This window comes from Psittacula echo (genome assembly GCF_963264785.1).
Source record: "Psittacula echo genome assembly, chromosome: 22".
Lineage (NCBI taxonomy): Eukaryota > Metazoa > Chordata > Aves > Psittaciformes > Psittacidae > Psittacula > Psittacula echo.
In genome coordinates, this window is record NC_137758.1 from 146,999 (window position 1) to 164,822 (window position 17,824).

The window sequence follows — 17,824 nt, forward strand, 5'->3', positions numbered from 1 at the left end:
GTTGATCTGCTCTCAACCCAAAGCTCTACAAATGATCTTGGGTTGAAGGAGAAGGTGAGAAGTCTGCCAGTATGGCCAGAACAGATTAAAATATATTTTTGCTCCTTTTTCATGCCCTTTAATAACCTGAGGGGTTTTTTTTAATCCTATCTTTGTAGAATGCATGGTTTGCATTTCACATTTGAAAACAAGCTTCCGATCTATCTGCCTCGTCTCCTACGTTTGTTCTGGGAAATCAAGTTTCATTCTTCACCTTGTCTGTTCTTTTCATTGTCAGGGAAAAATCTGTGTCTTGTGGCAGATCTGTTTTCAGACAGATGTCACTACCTACCAGTGATAGAGCAAATCAAGGTGCCCTTAGAGTATCCAAGCCAGAGACCAGCCTGCTGTGGCCCTTCAGAGAGTCTCTGCTGAATGAGTCAATGATTGGCCTTTTCTGGTGTCAGGTCTGGCAATCACAAGTGGTGATTCATTTAGACTTTGGGAGCAGAGCAGTGTGGACCTACTGCTGCTTGAGCCTCATTAAAACCTCATTAAAAGGCAAACGAAGCTGTACATGTCACATTCCTGTGATGATTATCTGCTTTTTCACTTTTGAACATTCATGCAGCAACTTACCTCTGAAGCAGTGGGTCAGCACTGGATGGCAGATAGGTGCTTATTGAGCCCTGTGCACTGAACATGACGATTTTCTTGCTTTCTAGCTCTTTGTCTCTAGTAATCCTGCACCTGACAGTGAGCTTGATTGCTCCTGGGGAATGAGCAGAAGTTATCTTGAGCTGAGATCAGCCCCTAGATCAGACCAGGATCTGAGTTCCCAGGCGGGTTGCTGGCACAGATGTGGTCATCATCTCAGCTTCCTTACTGGCCTGAATTTGCCCGTGGAGCCTCCCCCTGTAACAGGCAGAGTCCAAACTTAGGTTCTTGCGCCATTATGTGAAAGACAGACAGGGAGGTGTTGAGCAGGACCGTGTCCACGGAACCCTTGGTGGGACATAGCACTGACGTGTGAGCTGCCGAGCAGCACTCTCTACCTTGGCTGTTCTTGCTCGTGGTTCCAGGGCCACTGGAACCTGTGAAGGAAAACCAGACTCCTGCACAGTAACACATCAGTGTTTCTGTCCCATGAGCTGAAGGAACCTGCTCTTGCTGACTGGGGTGGACGTTCTCAAAGTGGTGCTGTGTTTAAATTCAAGTAATTTGAACCTTCCATCTGTTTCTTGTACAGGGAATGCAGGTGTGTGTTGGCTGGGTGAGCAGCATCAGTGGCACGGCTGGGGCCTTCCCATCTTTTCCATCTTCTGTTAATACGGTGATGCTGTTGCATGCTTTTAGAAATGGTCTGTGTTGAGTGAACGCATGCGTTAGGATCTGTAACTTGTATTAAATTATTATATGCAAGTAGTGGATGAGGAATATCACAGAGTTAACGTGTTGCATACTAATTATAACTTTGGTTTCCTGATACAGAGTAACTGTTCAGCAGAGCCTCTCTTGAAATGGCTTTTGCTTAGTCCCATCAACAATCGCTTCATCTTACTGTGTGTATTGACAGGCTAGTTTTAATTAAAACTGTAACTGTTTTCCACTCGATCGACTCTATAATTCCTATTTTAGTGAGCCATTTCTCAGCAAGGCCATTTAGCTGGTTTATTAGCCCTTAATGTGTGTTTCATATGGAGTTTTCATATTCCAGGTTGCCTCTTGCAGCTGCTTCTTGCAGGTGCAATCATCACATCAGGCAGCTGAGTGTAACCTTGGGCAGTGAGGAATTCTGTTTGTGTGTATGACGGTCTGAATTTCCAGTGTGAAGTTCTGGTTATGTTTCTCCCCTGCTTTGCTCCCATTGAGAAAAGCATGGAATCAGCCAGGCTGGAAAAGCCCTTTAAGATGATCAAGCCCAACAGTTCCCAGCACTGCCAAGGCCACCACTAACCCATGGCACTGAGGCCTCGTCTCCACTGTGTGTGAGCACTTGCAGGGACGGTGACTCCAGCCCTGCCCTGGGCAGCCTGTTCCAATGCTTGAGCACCCTCTGGGGAAGGAATTGTTCCTCAGCTTCATCTAAACCCCCTCTGGTGCAGCTTGAGGCTGTTTCCTCTTGTCCTGTCCCTTGTTACTTGGGAGCAGAGACTGACCCCACGTCTCTAAAACCTCTGTCAGGTAGGGGTAGAGAGCAATAAGGTCCCACTGAGCCTTCTCAAGAAGGTAAATAAGGCAGTATCTAATCTGCATCGTTTTCGTTCTGTTCTGCTTCAGAGCCCTTGCAGACAGGGTGCCGGGGTCAGCCGAGGGAGGGCTGAGGGGGGGTTGGTTTGAGGAGGGGGGAAGGGTGGTAGGAAGGAGGAGTTCAGCTCCAAGGCCACCGGCTGATGTACACCGCCGCTGGGGTACGGCCCGGCCCCAGGCCCCGCTCCAGGCCGGCCCGAGGCTCCTCTCCAGCTCTGCTGCGGCAGGCCTCGCTCGGCCGGCGGCACAGCGGGGCGGCCCGGGCCCGCAGCCTGGCGGCGCCGGGAGGTGGCGGCAGACTGCCGCGGGACCGGGCCCTCGCCGCGGCTATGCCCTGCCAACGCCGCAGGGCCTGTGAGGCCCGGTCCTCTCTGAGCCCCCCGCCCGAGGCCCGGTCCGGGACCTCAACTGCCTCCTCGGCCTGCTGTGAGCGTCTGGGGGGTTTTTACCCTTGAAGTCACCGGGGGAGCGCACCTAGCTGCAGGCAAGCGTTTGAAATTTACTGCACGAAAGAGAGTGCAATTCCAATTTCACGTTGGCTCCCTTAAAACACGTTTTAGTGCTGAAGGCTACAGTGAAAGCATAAGCTCTACCAATTAATTATATAGCTTAATGGGAAAGTAGCGAAGTAGCATGCTTTTAATAATCTGCTACTTGGAAAGATTGCTTTTATAATTAACAGGAAGTATTTTTTGAGAAGTTTGAAAGAAAAATGCCATGATTCCGCCCTCAGCATTGCAGCTGCCTGTTTCCAGGAGGAGCTGGCATGGAAACTTCAGTCTGACCCTCAGCCTCTCAGGGCAAGTGATGTACCCTCTGACATTGGTCACCTATGGCTGCCTGCATGAAATGCACATCATAATGAAATGGAGGATTTCCACGTGGTCTTTAGAGTGATTTGTGGGGATATTGCATATATTCCATGTATTAGCAGTGTTAGCCAGACTAGATGATCATAAAGGTGCCTCATGGTACCTAAAGGGGCCAACAAGAAACCTGGAGAGGGGCTTTGGACAAGGGCCTGTAGGGACAGGCCAAGGGGAATGGCTTTAACCTGCCAGAGGGGAGACTGAGATGAGCTCTTAGGCAGAAGCTCTTCCCTGTGAGGCTGCTGAGGCGCTGGCCCAGGGTGCCCAGAGAAGCTGTGGCTGCCCCATCCCTGGCAGTGTTCAAGGCCAGGTTGGACACAGAGGCTTGGAGCAAGCTGCTCTAGTGGAAGGTGTCCCTGCCCGTGGCAGGGGTTGGAAGTGGATGAGCTTCAACACAAACCAGGCTGGGATTATTTTGCTGTGACTTGCTAGTGGACAGTGACATAAAACATTCACAGATTGAATTGTTGGAATCTATATGCGTATTTCAGTTTTGAGCTTTGTTGTTTTGCCAGCTTTGCTAATCTAGAAATGGACTTTTTTTGGTTGACTTCCAGTAGCACCGTGGCCATGCCCATCTGTTTGTGACTACAACATGTATACCTCAGCATTTCCATGACAGGCTGAATGTATAAATAGTGTCTTTGTCCTGCTTAGGTGCAGCAGCGTGGGCAGCTTGACCACTGTGGGGTAATGAGAGATAAAAGCCATGACCTCTGGTTTTTGTATTGTCTCTGTCCCTCATACTTGCCTTCGTCCTTCATAGCTCTGTATTCTGCTGCAGTGCTCCTTAAGCCTTCTTTTCTTCTGCAGTGACTTAGTTTTCTTCACCAAACTGCAATCTGCATATCCTTGTTGAACCAGTTCCTTTGTGCTTAATTTAAGTTAAACTGAAAGCAAAAGGCTTGTGCCTGTTCATCTTGCAGAACCTGAATGTATGTATAAAGTACATTATTCCTCTTGACTGGTCCCTGTGTTGCATTTGGCATCCTTCAGGGGCAGTTCAGCAGTACAACAAACACCAGCCCCACACTTATTAGATCATTTTGGAGAGTCTGATGCATAAGGGGCTCCTAAAAGCCTGCGCTAAACAATGTAAGGAGCACGTTCAGTGCCTGAAGGGGGGAAATATCTGGGTTTTGAGTAAAAAACAAGCTATGGAGGTTGCCTAAAGCTTTCTTTATTTTTTGTTTTCTAATGCACACCATTCTCGTGGTGACTTTGTCATTTTGGTTACTATTTTGTTTGACTTTCTCCTGTTTTCCTCAGGCAATCTTTTCAATCTTCAGTGTAGTCTCGGGATATAGTCTGATCTTGAAGGTTTTTTTATGTTAAGATCAACCCCTCAATGTCAGCACATCCTTCGAACCAGCTTTGCTTTGACTTCTTTTATTTAGACTGAGTTGATATTTATTGAAACAGGTTTACGAGCTTTTAAATTTCAGAACATGAAGAGGGTAAGATCAGGGAATAAATAAAACCTCTATAATTTTACATCCAGCACAGATTTTCACCTCTTGCCAAGTTTGTCCCACTTGCAACACTCTGAACAGAGGTAACAACCAGCTTCATCTGCCCAAGTGAAATATGTGTATTGATCTGCCTAAGTGAAATATGCGTGTATTGTTGAAGTGCAGTGCTATAGATCTGGCTTTGACAGGGAGATGGATGGACCGTTTTAGGGGTAAACATTTTTTAATGCTGAGAAACCATCTTGTCTACAAACAATAAAGTGATTTGTAGCAACAAATGGAAAATATTTTTCTTGCTGGAGATTACACCATTTGTTTTCATTTTCCATGACATGTTTTGCAAATTACGCCGCAGGAAGCAAATCCAAAGTTTCATAGAACACAGCTCGCGATGGCAAAATAGGGAATTGAGCCGAGGGGCTTGCTGTCGTAACAGCCCAGAGCATCAGGCCCAAGGGAGCCACGGAGGTGCTGCCAGATTCCTGTTTGGGAAGGAGTCGGGGGACAGGGGAGCTGCTCACCGCACCCACACTAGTGGGAATTGCTGTATTGCTTGGAGAACTCCTGAAAAGCTGTGAGGATTGTGCTGTGGTGGTGTCTCAGTGCTGTGGATTGCTCTTTGTGTTTCTGGGTGTGATTCTTAAATGGCAGTGTTCAAAAGGGGTGAGAAATAAATACACTTTTGGAGCTCAGGGCTCACATTAGGCACTGGGTGTGCTGCCTCTGTGTGTGTGTGTGGTGGGCTTATTTCTTTGCTTGGGGCTTAGCGTGGCTTGGTTTGGAATTTCATAGAATCATAGAATAGTTAGAGTTGGAAAGGACCTTAAGATCATCCAGTTCCAACCCCCCTGCCTCGGGCAGGGACACCTCACACTAAAACAGGTCACCCAAGGCTCTGTCCAACCTGGCCTTGAACACCGCAGGGATGAAGCATTCACAACTTCCCTGAGCAACCCATTCCAGTGCCTCACCACCCTCACAGTAAAGAACTTCCTCCTTATTTTCAAGCTAAACTTCCCCTGTTTAAGTTTGAACCCATTACCCCTTGTCCTCTCACTGCAGTCCCTAATGAAGAGTCCCTCCCTAGCATCCCTGTAGCCTCCCTTCAGATACTGGAAGGCTGCTATTTGGTTCATTTATGGACAGCACAGACCTCTGTGAAGTGAGGGCTGATAGGTAACCTTGGTTTCACTTATGCCATTGAGAAGGTGCAAATTAAAATACAGTTTGCTGTTAGTGAATGGTGATAGCTGAGGTAAAGTTTGAGATGAGTATATAAGGTGTGATCTGCCCTTAACTTAGCAAAAAGGGAAGGGAGAGTATAAACTTGCCAAATGAAAACGTGCAGTGAACTTTCCAGCAGTGACACATGGTTGGGAAGAACTGGTTAGTGGTGGAAGGGGTTTTGGAGGTTTGGTGGTTTTGGTTTGTTGGGGTTTATCCAAATTTGATGTTCCATGGAAGTACAGACGCCTCAGTTTAAGGTGTAGCTGAGCTTTTTATGAACACTGATGTGGGCCTGTGCCCCATTTCATTCTTGGACCTTTTGAGATGGCCTCTTCAGCAGTTGGTCTCAGCAGGCTTCAAAGGCTCTTGTCTGAATCAGTCCTGTGGCGGTTGATGCATTTCATAACCTGTTGCTGATGTAATTTAAAAGGAGCAGCGTCTGCTCCAGCTTTTGTTTGCTGTTGTGCTGCACCAGCATATGCCTGCTACTAAGCATCTCCTAGATTGGGTTTGGAAGACAAAGACTGAGTCTTTTCCCCTAAAGCCCTGAGTGTTCTGCTGTAGTACATAACTTAAATTTATCAAGGTCACTGAGCCCTATTTAATGTGCTTTCTGGAAAGATGACAGGGTACAAAAGATTGGTTTGTACCCTTCTGTCAGAAGGATGAAGCAGTAATACAAGAGCTCAGTTATTTGTGTGCTGAAGGGGCCATGGTTATCTGGTGATATGACAGATTCACTAATGATACCTGACAGAAGTATTGCAAGGGAATAATTGTAAAAAAGCTCTCTTCTATCATGCAGTGGGTTTAAAAAGAAAATATTTTCTTTTTAGAATATCAACAATGCAGATTCCCGTGTGATAAAATAGTGAGTTCAAGTGCCCAGCCAGTAGCTGTAAAATGAATAGAAAGTATTATCACTATATGTTGAAGCAGTTTCCTGCCTGTAGAGACTTTGAATTTTGGCAATAGATTTTGTGGTTTAATATTTCCTAGTGATTTCCAAACAATTCCAGAACATTGTCATAGTCTTGCTTGGGAGGTACTGAGGGTGGTTGGCTGTTGCTCAGCTGTGCTTACAGTCCCTGTGCCAATTTGCAGCAGCAGAGTCAGGCTTTGGTAGCATAGAATACTTTTCTGTTCAGATCTTTGCATTTAAAACAACCCAACTCTTTCCACTGGTTTCTCTATTTGAAACATTTATAGCAGTGAAATGCTGTTCTTGTGAGATCCTGCTTAATTTTTATGAGTTTTCTTGTTTGTTGTTTCCTAAGGGAAAGTCATCAACAAAGACTTGCGCCACTACTTGAGCCTTCAGTTCCAGAAGGGCTCAATAGACCATAAACTCCAGCAAGTGATCAGAGACAATCTCTACTTGAGAACCATCCCTTGTAAGTATGTAAAGATCAGCCTCATTTGATCTGTTCCTGCTAACTGCCACATCATTTGAGAGCTTTAAATCCTTCTCTCTTAATCTAGTTTAAAGTTTTATCTTGCAGCAGGAACTTCTGTCGATGGCTTTGCTAGAATACTTCCATATCTTTAGTTGCAGTGAAGTTACAGCCAGTATGGACTGACAAAACAGCAAAACTTTAGGATTCAAGCTTAGAGTATTTTGGTGCCATCTGTGTTTTACTCATTGGAAGTCTGTCAGTTGTTGTTAGAATAACCACAGATGCCATGGGAAATAAATCTTCCTTAGCATGATCAAGCAGGGCAAACACATCCTGATTTTTGTCAATGTATAGTTTTTCGCACAAAGAGGAAACCAAGACCTTGAGAAGGTCATGTGCACTAGGCAAAGTAATGCAGCTGGAAGGAGAGTTGCAGGAGGGATTATATGCAGAAAGGGTTGCAATGACAGAAGGTACATGGAAGCTGTTGTTCAGTCATCCTGAGAAGACAGTACAAGAAGTGGTAGCAAGAGGGAGAGTGAATCCATGGCCCAAAAAGAGGAAGAAGGAACAGCACATGGACAAACTCTAGTGTCACAGCAAGAATTAATTAGTGAGAGAATCTGGATGGTCCTGTCTCATCAGTTATGCCAGCCCTTCTGCTCTGAGCATCTGTTAGCATCTCCCTATCCAACCAACACAGGTGTTAACTTGCCTTTAGCGAGGTGCCCAAAGGTTACTGCTCCCATGAGTAGACATTTATAGAAAGCACAGTGCAAGGTATAGGATGCTCTGCCAGCTATCCTATCTCACCCTTCTGTGTTATTTGAGTCCTTAATTATCTCCAGATCATCTTTCACCTTGTCTCAAAGGTTCACTGGTTAAAAAAGCTCATCATCGACTGCTGTTATGTATTCATTGCACTAAAAGTTGAAGTTTGTCAGCTGACATTTTTGTAACTACAGGAATTCCATTCTTCATTTAGCATTGTTACCATACTGAGTGCGCCCAAGAGTTTGTGGCTTTCTGAAAAGATAATGAAGTGAAATGCAGTTTATTTAGTAGCAGCTCTTGCTCATGCTGCTGCCTGACAAAATGACATTATAAATGCCTTTAAGACATTATAAATGCCTTTAAAATACTGTTAGGATATAGGCAGTAATGAATCAGTGGAGTCTTTCCCAGGAGAGCTTTAATTAAGCTGTTATAACTATGGGAGGCATGTATTTATAGACATAACACTTTGAAAACTTCTGCATTAACACAGCAATTTACCGATTATGTTGAAAAAGCTTACCTACAGCCAGGGTTTGGACTGTGGCTGAATTACACTCTGAATTGTAAGGTTAAAAACCAGTTTCTGTGCTCAGATATGAGTTTGGTGGCCCAGAAATCTAGTTAGTGAGTTGCTACCCATGGAAACAGCAGGAGACAAAGCACCCTAACAGCTGTGTTAAAATACCACAGCTGTTAAACTGGTCTCCAGAATCCCAGACTCCAACTGCCTGGCCCAGTCATTGTCAGCTTCCACAGAAGCTGGTTTTGCTTCACTGAGCATAAGAAATAATTCTCTCTAATTACCACCTCACCCAGCTTTCTTTTCCTCCTCCTTCCTCAATGAAGAGGAACTGTCATTCCTGCATAATTTATTGGCCTAGTTTTATACATTATTGTTCACTTGTTCACTAGTATTCCAACTCTTTGTCTTTACTGGAATTGCATCATCATTATGTAAAGATCCAAACAGATTTTGGTTTTACTGAATTGTACAGCAGGCACTATTTGGTAAACAGGCAGCACGTAAGTATCTTACAAGAGTGTTTTCTCTGTCTTTTCAGGCACTACAAGGGCTCCCAGAGATGGGGAGGTCCCTGGGGTAGACTATAATTTCATTCCTGTTGAGCAGTTTAAAGCACTGGAAGAAAGTGGAGCCTTGCTAGAAAGTGGAACCTATGATGGTATGTTCATGACATTTAGTGGAATGGGAGTAGCAGTACTCGTGTCCAGTGTCTTGGTCTAAGTGTAGCTCCTTGTACCCAGGAGGTGCACTTTTCCTGCCCATCAACAGTCATTACACTAGTAGAGCAGCAATATATTAAGCCTCTTTATGGACTAACTGTGAAAAGGAGTAGCAGGCTTGTTTTAAGTCTCTCTAGTAAATCCCAGGTTGTCCTTTCAACCAGACTTAATGCCATGGGAATATTTTCCCCGTTGTGTTTTTGAGGAAGGACTCAAAAAATGTTTGTCTGTGCTTGGTACAGTTTTGATTTCACAGAGTTGAGTTGGTTGTGTTTAAATCTTTGAGAACAGATGCATGTTCTCAGAGGCACAAGTCAGAAGGACAGAAGGCAGGGGAAATTCTGCTACAGCAGGAAAGGGAAAAGTATTCTGCAATGAAAAAATAAACAGCACTAGATCAGATTGTCCAAATCCATAGCAAAGTTGGTTTTGTTAAATGTGATGGGGAGAAACATTGTCATGAAGGTAGCAGAACAGGTTGCAAATATCTCACGTTGCTTTTTGTTTCTAAGTTTGTAAAACCTGAAATGTAATCTGCCTGTTTTTTATTTTTGAAATACAGAGTTGTATTTGAACTCAACTAAATAACAGCCAAATTTTCAGAAATGCTGAGTACATGCAGCTTTCATTGATGTCACAGAGTCACAGAGAGATTTGGGTTGCGAGGGACCTTAAAGCTCATCCAGCTCCAACCCCTGCCACTCGCAGGGACACCTTCCACTGGAGCAGCTTGCTCCAAGCCCCTGTGTCCAACCTGGCCTTGAACACTGCCAGGGATGGGGCAGCCACAGCTTCTCTGGGCACCCTGGGCCAGTGCCTCAGCACCCTCACAGCGAAGAGCTTCTGCCTAAGAGCTCATCTCAGTCTCCCCTCTGGCAGGTTAAAGCCATTCCCCTTGGCCTGTCCCTACAGGCCCTTGTCCCAAGCCCCTCTCCAGGTTTCCTGGAGCCCCTTTAGGCACTGGAGCTGCTCTAAGGTCTCCTCAGAGCCTTCTCTTTGGATTTTTCCCTTAGCTCCCCTTTAGCTGGCTGACACTACTTTGAGCCTCACCCTCACTGATATTTTCAGAGGGTTTCTTGCTTAGTTTACTTACATGGTCAAACCCATATCCAGCCACCAGAAGTTACCCCAGCAGGAATTCTGGGAAGTTCTCTTGCTGTGTGCTCAATTCCCTAATAAAAATCATATGAGCAGTCAGGAAAGAGGTCAGTTGCTGAAATTCTTTTCCAAAAAACAACCGATGATTCCTAGACTTCGTGGTTTAGATTAAAATGCTGAAGTAAAAATTTGTTTTTCTGAAGCACAAATCACTTTTAGATGAAGATGCATTCCCAGCTTTGTTTAGGAAGTGTATTGTCAGTAGAAAATTGCAGGGCTGTAGTTGTAAAATCAATTATTCATAACTAGTTTTACGTAAGTAGATACTTTCTGCACAAAATCGATTTTCTTTTTGGCTGTACTGTGTTTCTGCATATTACTCTGTTAATCAGTTAATCACTGTACAGAGTAAGAACTATTGATTTTTCACTGTTTCGCTTCTCTCAGACTGCTCCCCAAGTCTCTTTATGGTGCATTAGTGGATTCCAGGCAAAGTCACACATCCATCTCTTTCTTTGACAACATGTGGCAGAACAGAAGTTCTGAATTACGTCTTTCGTTTTCTAATGTCCAGTAGCATCACTGGCACAAAGACCAAGTAGGAATAAATAGGTTTTGATGGTACACTGGTTTTTGATAGTGCTGATGTCTTCTTTAAGAAGTTATTGTTCAGGTCTTTCACCAAAACCACATTACATGGGCAATAAAACCTTCACTGCCACTGCCAGTACTTTCAGCAAGTGTCAGTGCTTTAGTGACCTTGATTTCTGTCTCATTGTCAGGTAATTTTTATGGTACCCCAAAGCCTCCAGCAGAGCCCAGCCCCTTTCAGCCTGATCCAGTGGATCAAGTTCTTTTTGACAATGATTTTGATACCGAATCACAGAGGAAAAGAACCACGTCTGTCAGCAAAATGCAGAGGATGGACAGTTCTCTTCCTGAAGAGGAGGAAGAAGAGGAAAAGGAAGCAGTTAATGGCAGCGGAGGGATAGGTTGGTTGACAAGGGGAGAAATTCCCTGTAGTATTTGTATGACTGGATAAGAAGTATACAAATAACATTCATGCTTGCTTGAACCCCTTCTTTAGTTTTTATAAAGTTTGAAGGTGCTTTTCTACTCAAACTGGTGATTTTACTCAATTTTGGAATTGTCTTTTAAAAAGAAACAGCTGTTCTCCCAGCCAGATGTGCAATTGCATCATAAAATGCACTGCTCAGTAGAGAACATGTAGTGCTGGGTATCAGCCAGTTACATGAGGAGGAAGGAAAAATTTATCCACTCTTCAAATAACGGAATCCTTTGCAGAGCATAATTCATACCCTGTAAATGTTACTGTTTAATTTTGAGGAGATTACCGACTTTGCTTGCAGATTTCAGTGAAGCGATTGGTTTAAGGAGCAATACCAGCTCGTGTTGGAAAATTGTCAGATTATTTTGATTAAGGGAACTATCACACAACCCGAAACTGCCCAAAGGAGAGTTTGTGGAGAGGAATAAAGCAGAGTGTGTTGAGACGGGACCTGCATCCGGTCGAACCTTTCAAAGATGATCAGGGTTCCTGTTTCCTTTTGCTGTCATGGTCACTCACCTTAAGGGGAAAGAGCTGATGGTAGAGAGAAACCATCACATTGCATTTGTAGATGATCTTGTGTGTAAGTCTTTAAGACAGGCTTATATTGAGCAGACCTGACCTAATCTTGCTAGCTTCAGGGCTGGCAACACCACAGCACAGAGTGGCCCAGTGGCCAGGCTGGTGGTTAGGTGAAGGTCATGGACATCATTGTGTGATGGAGGAAACTGAGCATAAACTTGGGACTGAAGGGTGGAGGCTTGCGTTTAAAGCTTTCTGCAGGGATTTTGGGGAGCTTTTTCTTGCTGTGGCTTGTAGGAGGGTGGTGTTTGTTTTATTGGCAGTTTGAGTCTTCTCTACATTTCATTCTGGTATTAGTAGGATTTGGGGGGGGGGTTCTTTGCTGGTGCTACAAGCTCTGTTCACTAGGCAGGAATGGCAGCAAAGTGTAGCCAGCCTGGATTTGTGCCAGTGTTGATTTTTCAGAGTAGGCTCAGCCACATAATACAAGGTTAATTCTGTTTGGCGAGGGAAGAACAGAGTTCAGTGTTCTTGTGTCAGCATTTCAAAGTTCACAGCTGAAAAAAAAAGTGGAAGAATGCACATCACATACAGGGATGTGTTTGACATCCACTTGTAGCCAGATTAATAGGGTGGTTCTTTGTGAGAAACAGCATAAGCATGTGACAAATAGTAACACTTTCCCTGAACAACTGCAGAAAACAAAGAAAAACATTCAGATTCTCCTGACTGGATGAAACCTGTTCCCAGCTACAACCAGACAAGCAGCTCCATGGACTTCAGAAATTACTTGTCGAGGGATGAAACCCTGGAACCCCTGCCCAAGAACTGGGAGATGGCCTACACTGACACTGGCATGATCTACTTCATTGAGTGAGTAGACCAGCAGCACGGAGGGGTTGCTGTGCCCTTTGGAGGAGAGAAGCTGCAGGGCTGAAGTCTAGGAAGCTGCCTGCTACTCTTACACCTCTCTGTTTCTGCTCTTACTGCTTCTATTTCTCCATGAAATTTACTATATCTCTATTCTTAAGTTCCTTACTGGTAGTCATCTCTGTTGCATATTTGGTGCGATTGCTGTTGTGCAGGAAACCTTTATGGTTGCACATGCAAAGTCAGTTTGTCATGAATTTTGTATCTCACAAAATACAAAACTGGGTCAGTATTTCTGAGTGAGGTGTAGAACATCATATAAACTTTTGCTATGTCGAATTGCTCTGAAATCTAAGAGCTTGTTTATTCTTTCTTTGCTGCTTATGTTCCTTGGGTGGGAATACATGCTTAAAACTGCAAATAGCACAGATTAAAGCCCAGGATAGAAAAGTAGCTCATATATGCACATGTGAAACAGCCTGATTTATGAATTCTTCAAAAATGAAGCAGAAACCTTGCTGAGAGTTAAGCATAAGAGGAGGCTAAAACTGGTTTTTCCTTTCAGGTAGAAACAGCTGCTATTCCCACATGAGCTCTTGGGAACAGGGGAGAGTGTTTGTACCTCTAACATTTCACATCTGTCCTGGAGAGTCTCTAGTGTGCTGGTACCTCCAAGCATCATTGTTGCCTTTTCTTTTTAGCAATATATGATGTGACTGAGGCATAAGTAAAGGTCATATTAAAGGCTACAGTTCACCAATGGTAGTAAATATTTAAAAGCTAAAGTAAAGCAAAGTTTCTTCAGTCTGAGGGAGTTCTCTTCCTTTAATGGCCCATGTTCTTCTCCACAGTCATAACACCAAGACAACCACTTGGCTTGATCCGCGGCTCTGCAAGAAGGCCAAAGCTCCTGAAGACTGTGAAGATGGAGGTGAGATGTTCAGAACTTATTTGTCCCCTGTGACTGATAAAGGTGTGAGTTTATCACAGGTGGATGCAGTCCATTACTGCTGCGGTAGAAGCTTCTTCCTGCTACAAGTGACTCTGGAGCAAGCGGTGTAGTGCTGAGTGTCCCTAGTTTGGTGGCAATAGAAGTTTATATAAGACCGGGGAAGTCCATAGTGTATTTTCCCTGGAATAATAGAATCAGACTGAATCATGAGCTTATCTGCATTCCTGAGAAGATAGTGAGGTGTTTTATTCCAGTAACTGTCATTACTGAGGAGAAAACTGCATAGAATAGTGACATCTCAGTGTAAATTGTTGTGCAGATGGAGGAAAAGGTCCGTAAGTATTAGAATATAGGAATAATAAAGAAGATACAGCATAATATCTGTTGCTAATGATACTTATTGCGTGTGACATGATACTATATTTCAATGCATAAGTAGAGGGAGCAATCTGACTCCACCTCTTTGCACTGTTGCTTCAAGACTTACAGGTCAGGTTCATGATTGGCCTACAGACAATTCCTGCAACCATGTCCTACATAGTAATGCAATTTAGTCAGCCAGAAAAGAGCACTAAATAGTTCTGTCTTTGGTAAACGCCTGACATGTTACAAAAGCTGAGGCAGACTCAGAATAGCCTGTTGTCTTCCTAAATTGCACAGCCTAACAACCACATATTCATAATGAAGCCAGCTGGAGCAATGGACACATACTGCTGCTTATTAAACATATGTGCAGCTCACCACAGGATAAAAAGAGCACTTTAAACAGAGACATGCAGGATATCCAAATGAACAACATCTAAATGAATAGACCCACTGTGTCTTTTGTCAAACTCTGTGGAGTGATGCTGGTATTAATAATTGGTAACATGCTGTCATATGCTAGGAAAATTCCTGTTACCGTCAAACTTAGGGCAGCCTCAAACAAGATTATGTAGCAGTTTTATCCTTAAAATGTCTAGCTACTTGACTGTACCCATTATTCTAACGTCTAAATTTCCATGGTCAAGATAACTAGTAAAGTAAAGGTAAAATAATGGACCTCTATTTTGACTGCTTATCACCTTCAGTCAGTAATGATCTGCTGCTGGGCGCCGTCTTACCAGGCTCTGAGTTTCCCATAAAAAGGAGCTCTTCACATGTAACTTGCAGTGCCTATATCAAACAGGTAATTTTTTGTTTTAGACCCCTACTTTAGGGATGTCCAAGGCGGTGCAAGCCCAGGTCACTGTCAGGTGGCTTGCTATGGCTGAAGGAGCAGCCAGGCTGCTGCAGCGCTAAACTGCATTTTGTCATCTTGGCAAGCTGGGCAGTCTGTGCTGAATTTGATGCAGCCAGACCTTAACACGTGGTAGCTGCTTTTAGGGTGTCTTACTAAACTGCAAGCATCAGGATGACATAGCCTATAGTGATGGGGGCTTTCTTCTGAATGATCACCTATGGCTCGTACAGTTCTGACTGACAGTTTCTTGAGTTGACTGAAAACTGAAACAGTGTCAGAATACAGTGAAATATCCTGATGTTATCAAGAGAAAAAGTAAACATGGCATTGCTTCTGCAGGTGGTTTTAAACTGAAAGTACAAGAGGATGGAGGTACGTGGTTTTATGAGCTTGGGATGTGATACAGCAAGGCATTTATAGTTCTCTTCTGTGGTGTATTTGGGGGCAGAAGCAATGCGACCATATTCATATTGTATAGCTTAAAAAGTCAACAACTATCAAATCACATTCATAATTTATAATTAGATTCATTTCCAAATAATGTATTTTTCTTCCCCTTTATAGGTTCTTCCTCTCTAAATAGGTTAGTTTGTATCTTGTCTTTAAGTTTATTATATGTTTAAAGTGGTGTGATTTTGTTGAATACAAGTCTCCTCATCTAGTGGAACAAAGTGAGAGTTATAGGGTTTCAGATTCCCTGGAACAGGCTGATATCCTTTCATCAGAAGGACCAGCCTTACACAAATAAAGGGAAGAAAAAAAGGACCTGTATTTTCCTTGTATTTTTCATGAGTCTGTAATCTGTCCTCTCGTTCCTTCGTAAGAACTCTGGTATTTGCAGATAGTTTTCCATTGTAATGGAGAATTTGGTCTTTCTGATTACAGAGCTTCCTTATGGATGGGAAAAAATAGAAGACCCTCAATATGGAACATATTATGTTGAGTAAGTGCTAATTATTAATTTAGCATAGTTATAAATCGAGAATAATGAAGCACTTGATATGCAATATATATAGGTTGTAATGCAATAGAAGTATGAAACATACCCAGTGGAAACAGTCCTAGGGGCAGTGAACACACAGTGCACACTTCCGAAGCACTGGGATGTGGGAATATCCATGGTATGACCTTATTGACTTACTAGAGTGTATTTCATTTGGGGAGGGAAACCAAGTAGCAGCCAAAGTAATTAATTAGTGGGTATTAGCTGATGTAATTTTTCTGAGCTTTTACAAAACTCAGGGCACTTGATTTTAGAGTGACACCTGGTAACTGTAAAAGAGCAAAAATAACTTCTCTGTCATTGCTGTTTCCAAAGAGCCAAATAAATAACTCTTTTCAACCATGGAGAAAGAATAAGTGGAGTTGAAAATGTTAGCTTCAGAGAAAAACAAGCTAACAGGTTTTGACTGGGCAAAGCCAACCCGGGTATTTAAATTCTGCTCAAACCTGACTGTTTGGTGGTTGGGGTTTTTTTTCTCACTCTGCTCTACTGCTCAAGCGTCTCGTAGTAAAAAGGTGATGTCTGAGTTTGTAAATGTTATGAGTGGATGGAAGCAACATATAGGGTCAAGAGAAAAAGCAGGTTTTCTCAGTTTTAAGCTATTACAACCTTCTGAATATTTGCATAGTGGAATGAAGCTATGCTCTACCTAGTGTTTACAGGAAGTAAAATTGTATTGGCTCTTAAAATAAATCAGGTTGTTGAAAGAACAGCAATGCTTTCAGTGTTGATTATGATACGATTTATTGTTCATTCCTCCAGAGCATTAAGCTGAGATAATAACAAATTGTATCTGTAGATGTATCTTTTGTGGTGTCTTTTCTGTGAAATAGGCAGAATGCTTTCTGCTGAAATCCTGATCTGCCTTTGGTGTGTTTACAGCCATATTAACCAGAAAACTCAGTTTGAAAACCCAGTATTGGAAGCCAAAAGAAAAAAACAGCTAGGACAGACTGATGTTGGCCCTTCAAAATCAGGTATCAGTGAATATTGTGTTCTTTGTTACCAACATCTTTATCTGCAAATATAAGTAACCAGTTTTAGAATTCATGAAAGCATTAGTCTTGTCTTTTTGCTGTCCATTGTGGTGTTGCCCTCCCAAATCTCTAGGGGGTTTAGAATTACTTTTTAATGTTAAAATGGAACTGAAACCCTAAGACTGCTTTAAAATAATTCTGATTGCTCTGAAACTGGTTGTCATAAGCAGCTTTTGAATATATGGAGGGTGAGAAGAGTCAGATGGAAGATACAGCTAAAACCACACCTTGAATATTTATGCTTTTAATATACTTTAGTCTTGATATTCAAGGGTTAGTGTGGTTAGAGTGTAAAACTGGGAATTAGAGGTAGGAACTTCAATTCCAGCTCTGTTGTAATCTGTACTGTGGTCTTGAAAAGTCTTCACCAAGTCATTCACCAAGTCAGCTGTGACATGGGTATAATGGTTATCTTGATTGTTTTAACTCCAGAGCAGTGCTGCACAGGTTAACCAGTGTTAACCAAAAATCATTATAACCTTTATGACCCCTGAAAAACCAACCAACCAATTTCCCAAAACTAACTATGGATTCTAACCTTCATGTCTCTTTATTCCCTAATTCAAAAGTAGAGAAGTCTGTCTTCACTAGAGATCCATCCCAGCTGACAGGAGCACTGATACAGACATCACTGAAGAAAAGTACAATGGGTTTTGGCTTCACAATCATTGGAGGGGACAGACCTGATGAGTTTCTTCAGGTGAAGAATGTGTTAAAAGATGGACCCGCTGCACAAGATGGGAGAATTGCACCAGGTCAAGCATTGTTTTTCTAAACTTCCTTTTCTTGTCATGCTTTTAGAGAAGGAAGCTGCTGAGGCACTGGAGCTGCATGACTC

At 43.1% G+C, this 17,824-nt stretch overlaps 1 protein-coding gene across 1 annotated transcript in view; it reads left to right on the forward strand.

Moving 5' to 3' along the window:
- The window catches only part of MAGI3 (membrane associated guanylate kinase, WW and PDZ domain containing 3), a gene marked incomplete at its 5' end in the record, with an annotated part of 74,124 nt that overhangs the window by 33,130 nt on the left and 23,170 nt on the right, over window positions 1-17,824 (forward strand). Inside the window, 8 exons of the mRNA XM_080632941.1 lie at window positions 7,075-7,191; window positions 9,033-9,152; window positions 11,094-11,303; window positions 12,601-12,775; window positions 13,624-13,703; window positions 15,832-15,889; window positions 16,832-16,932; window positions 17,559-17,741. Of these exons, the coding sequence (XP_080489067.1) occupies window positions 7,075-7,191; window positions 9,033-9,152; window positions 11,094-11,303; window positions 12,601-12,775; window positions 13,624-13,703; window positions 15,832-15,889; window positions 16,832-16,932; window positions 17,559-17,741 (1,044 nt within the window). The remainder of the gene's footprint in view (window positions 1-7,074; window positions 7,192-9,032; window positions 9,153-11,093; window positions 11,304-12,600; window positions 12,776-13,623; window positions 13,704-15,831; window positions 15,890-16,831; window positions 16,933-17,558; window positions 17,742-17,824) is intronic.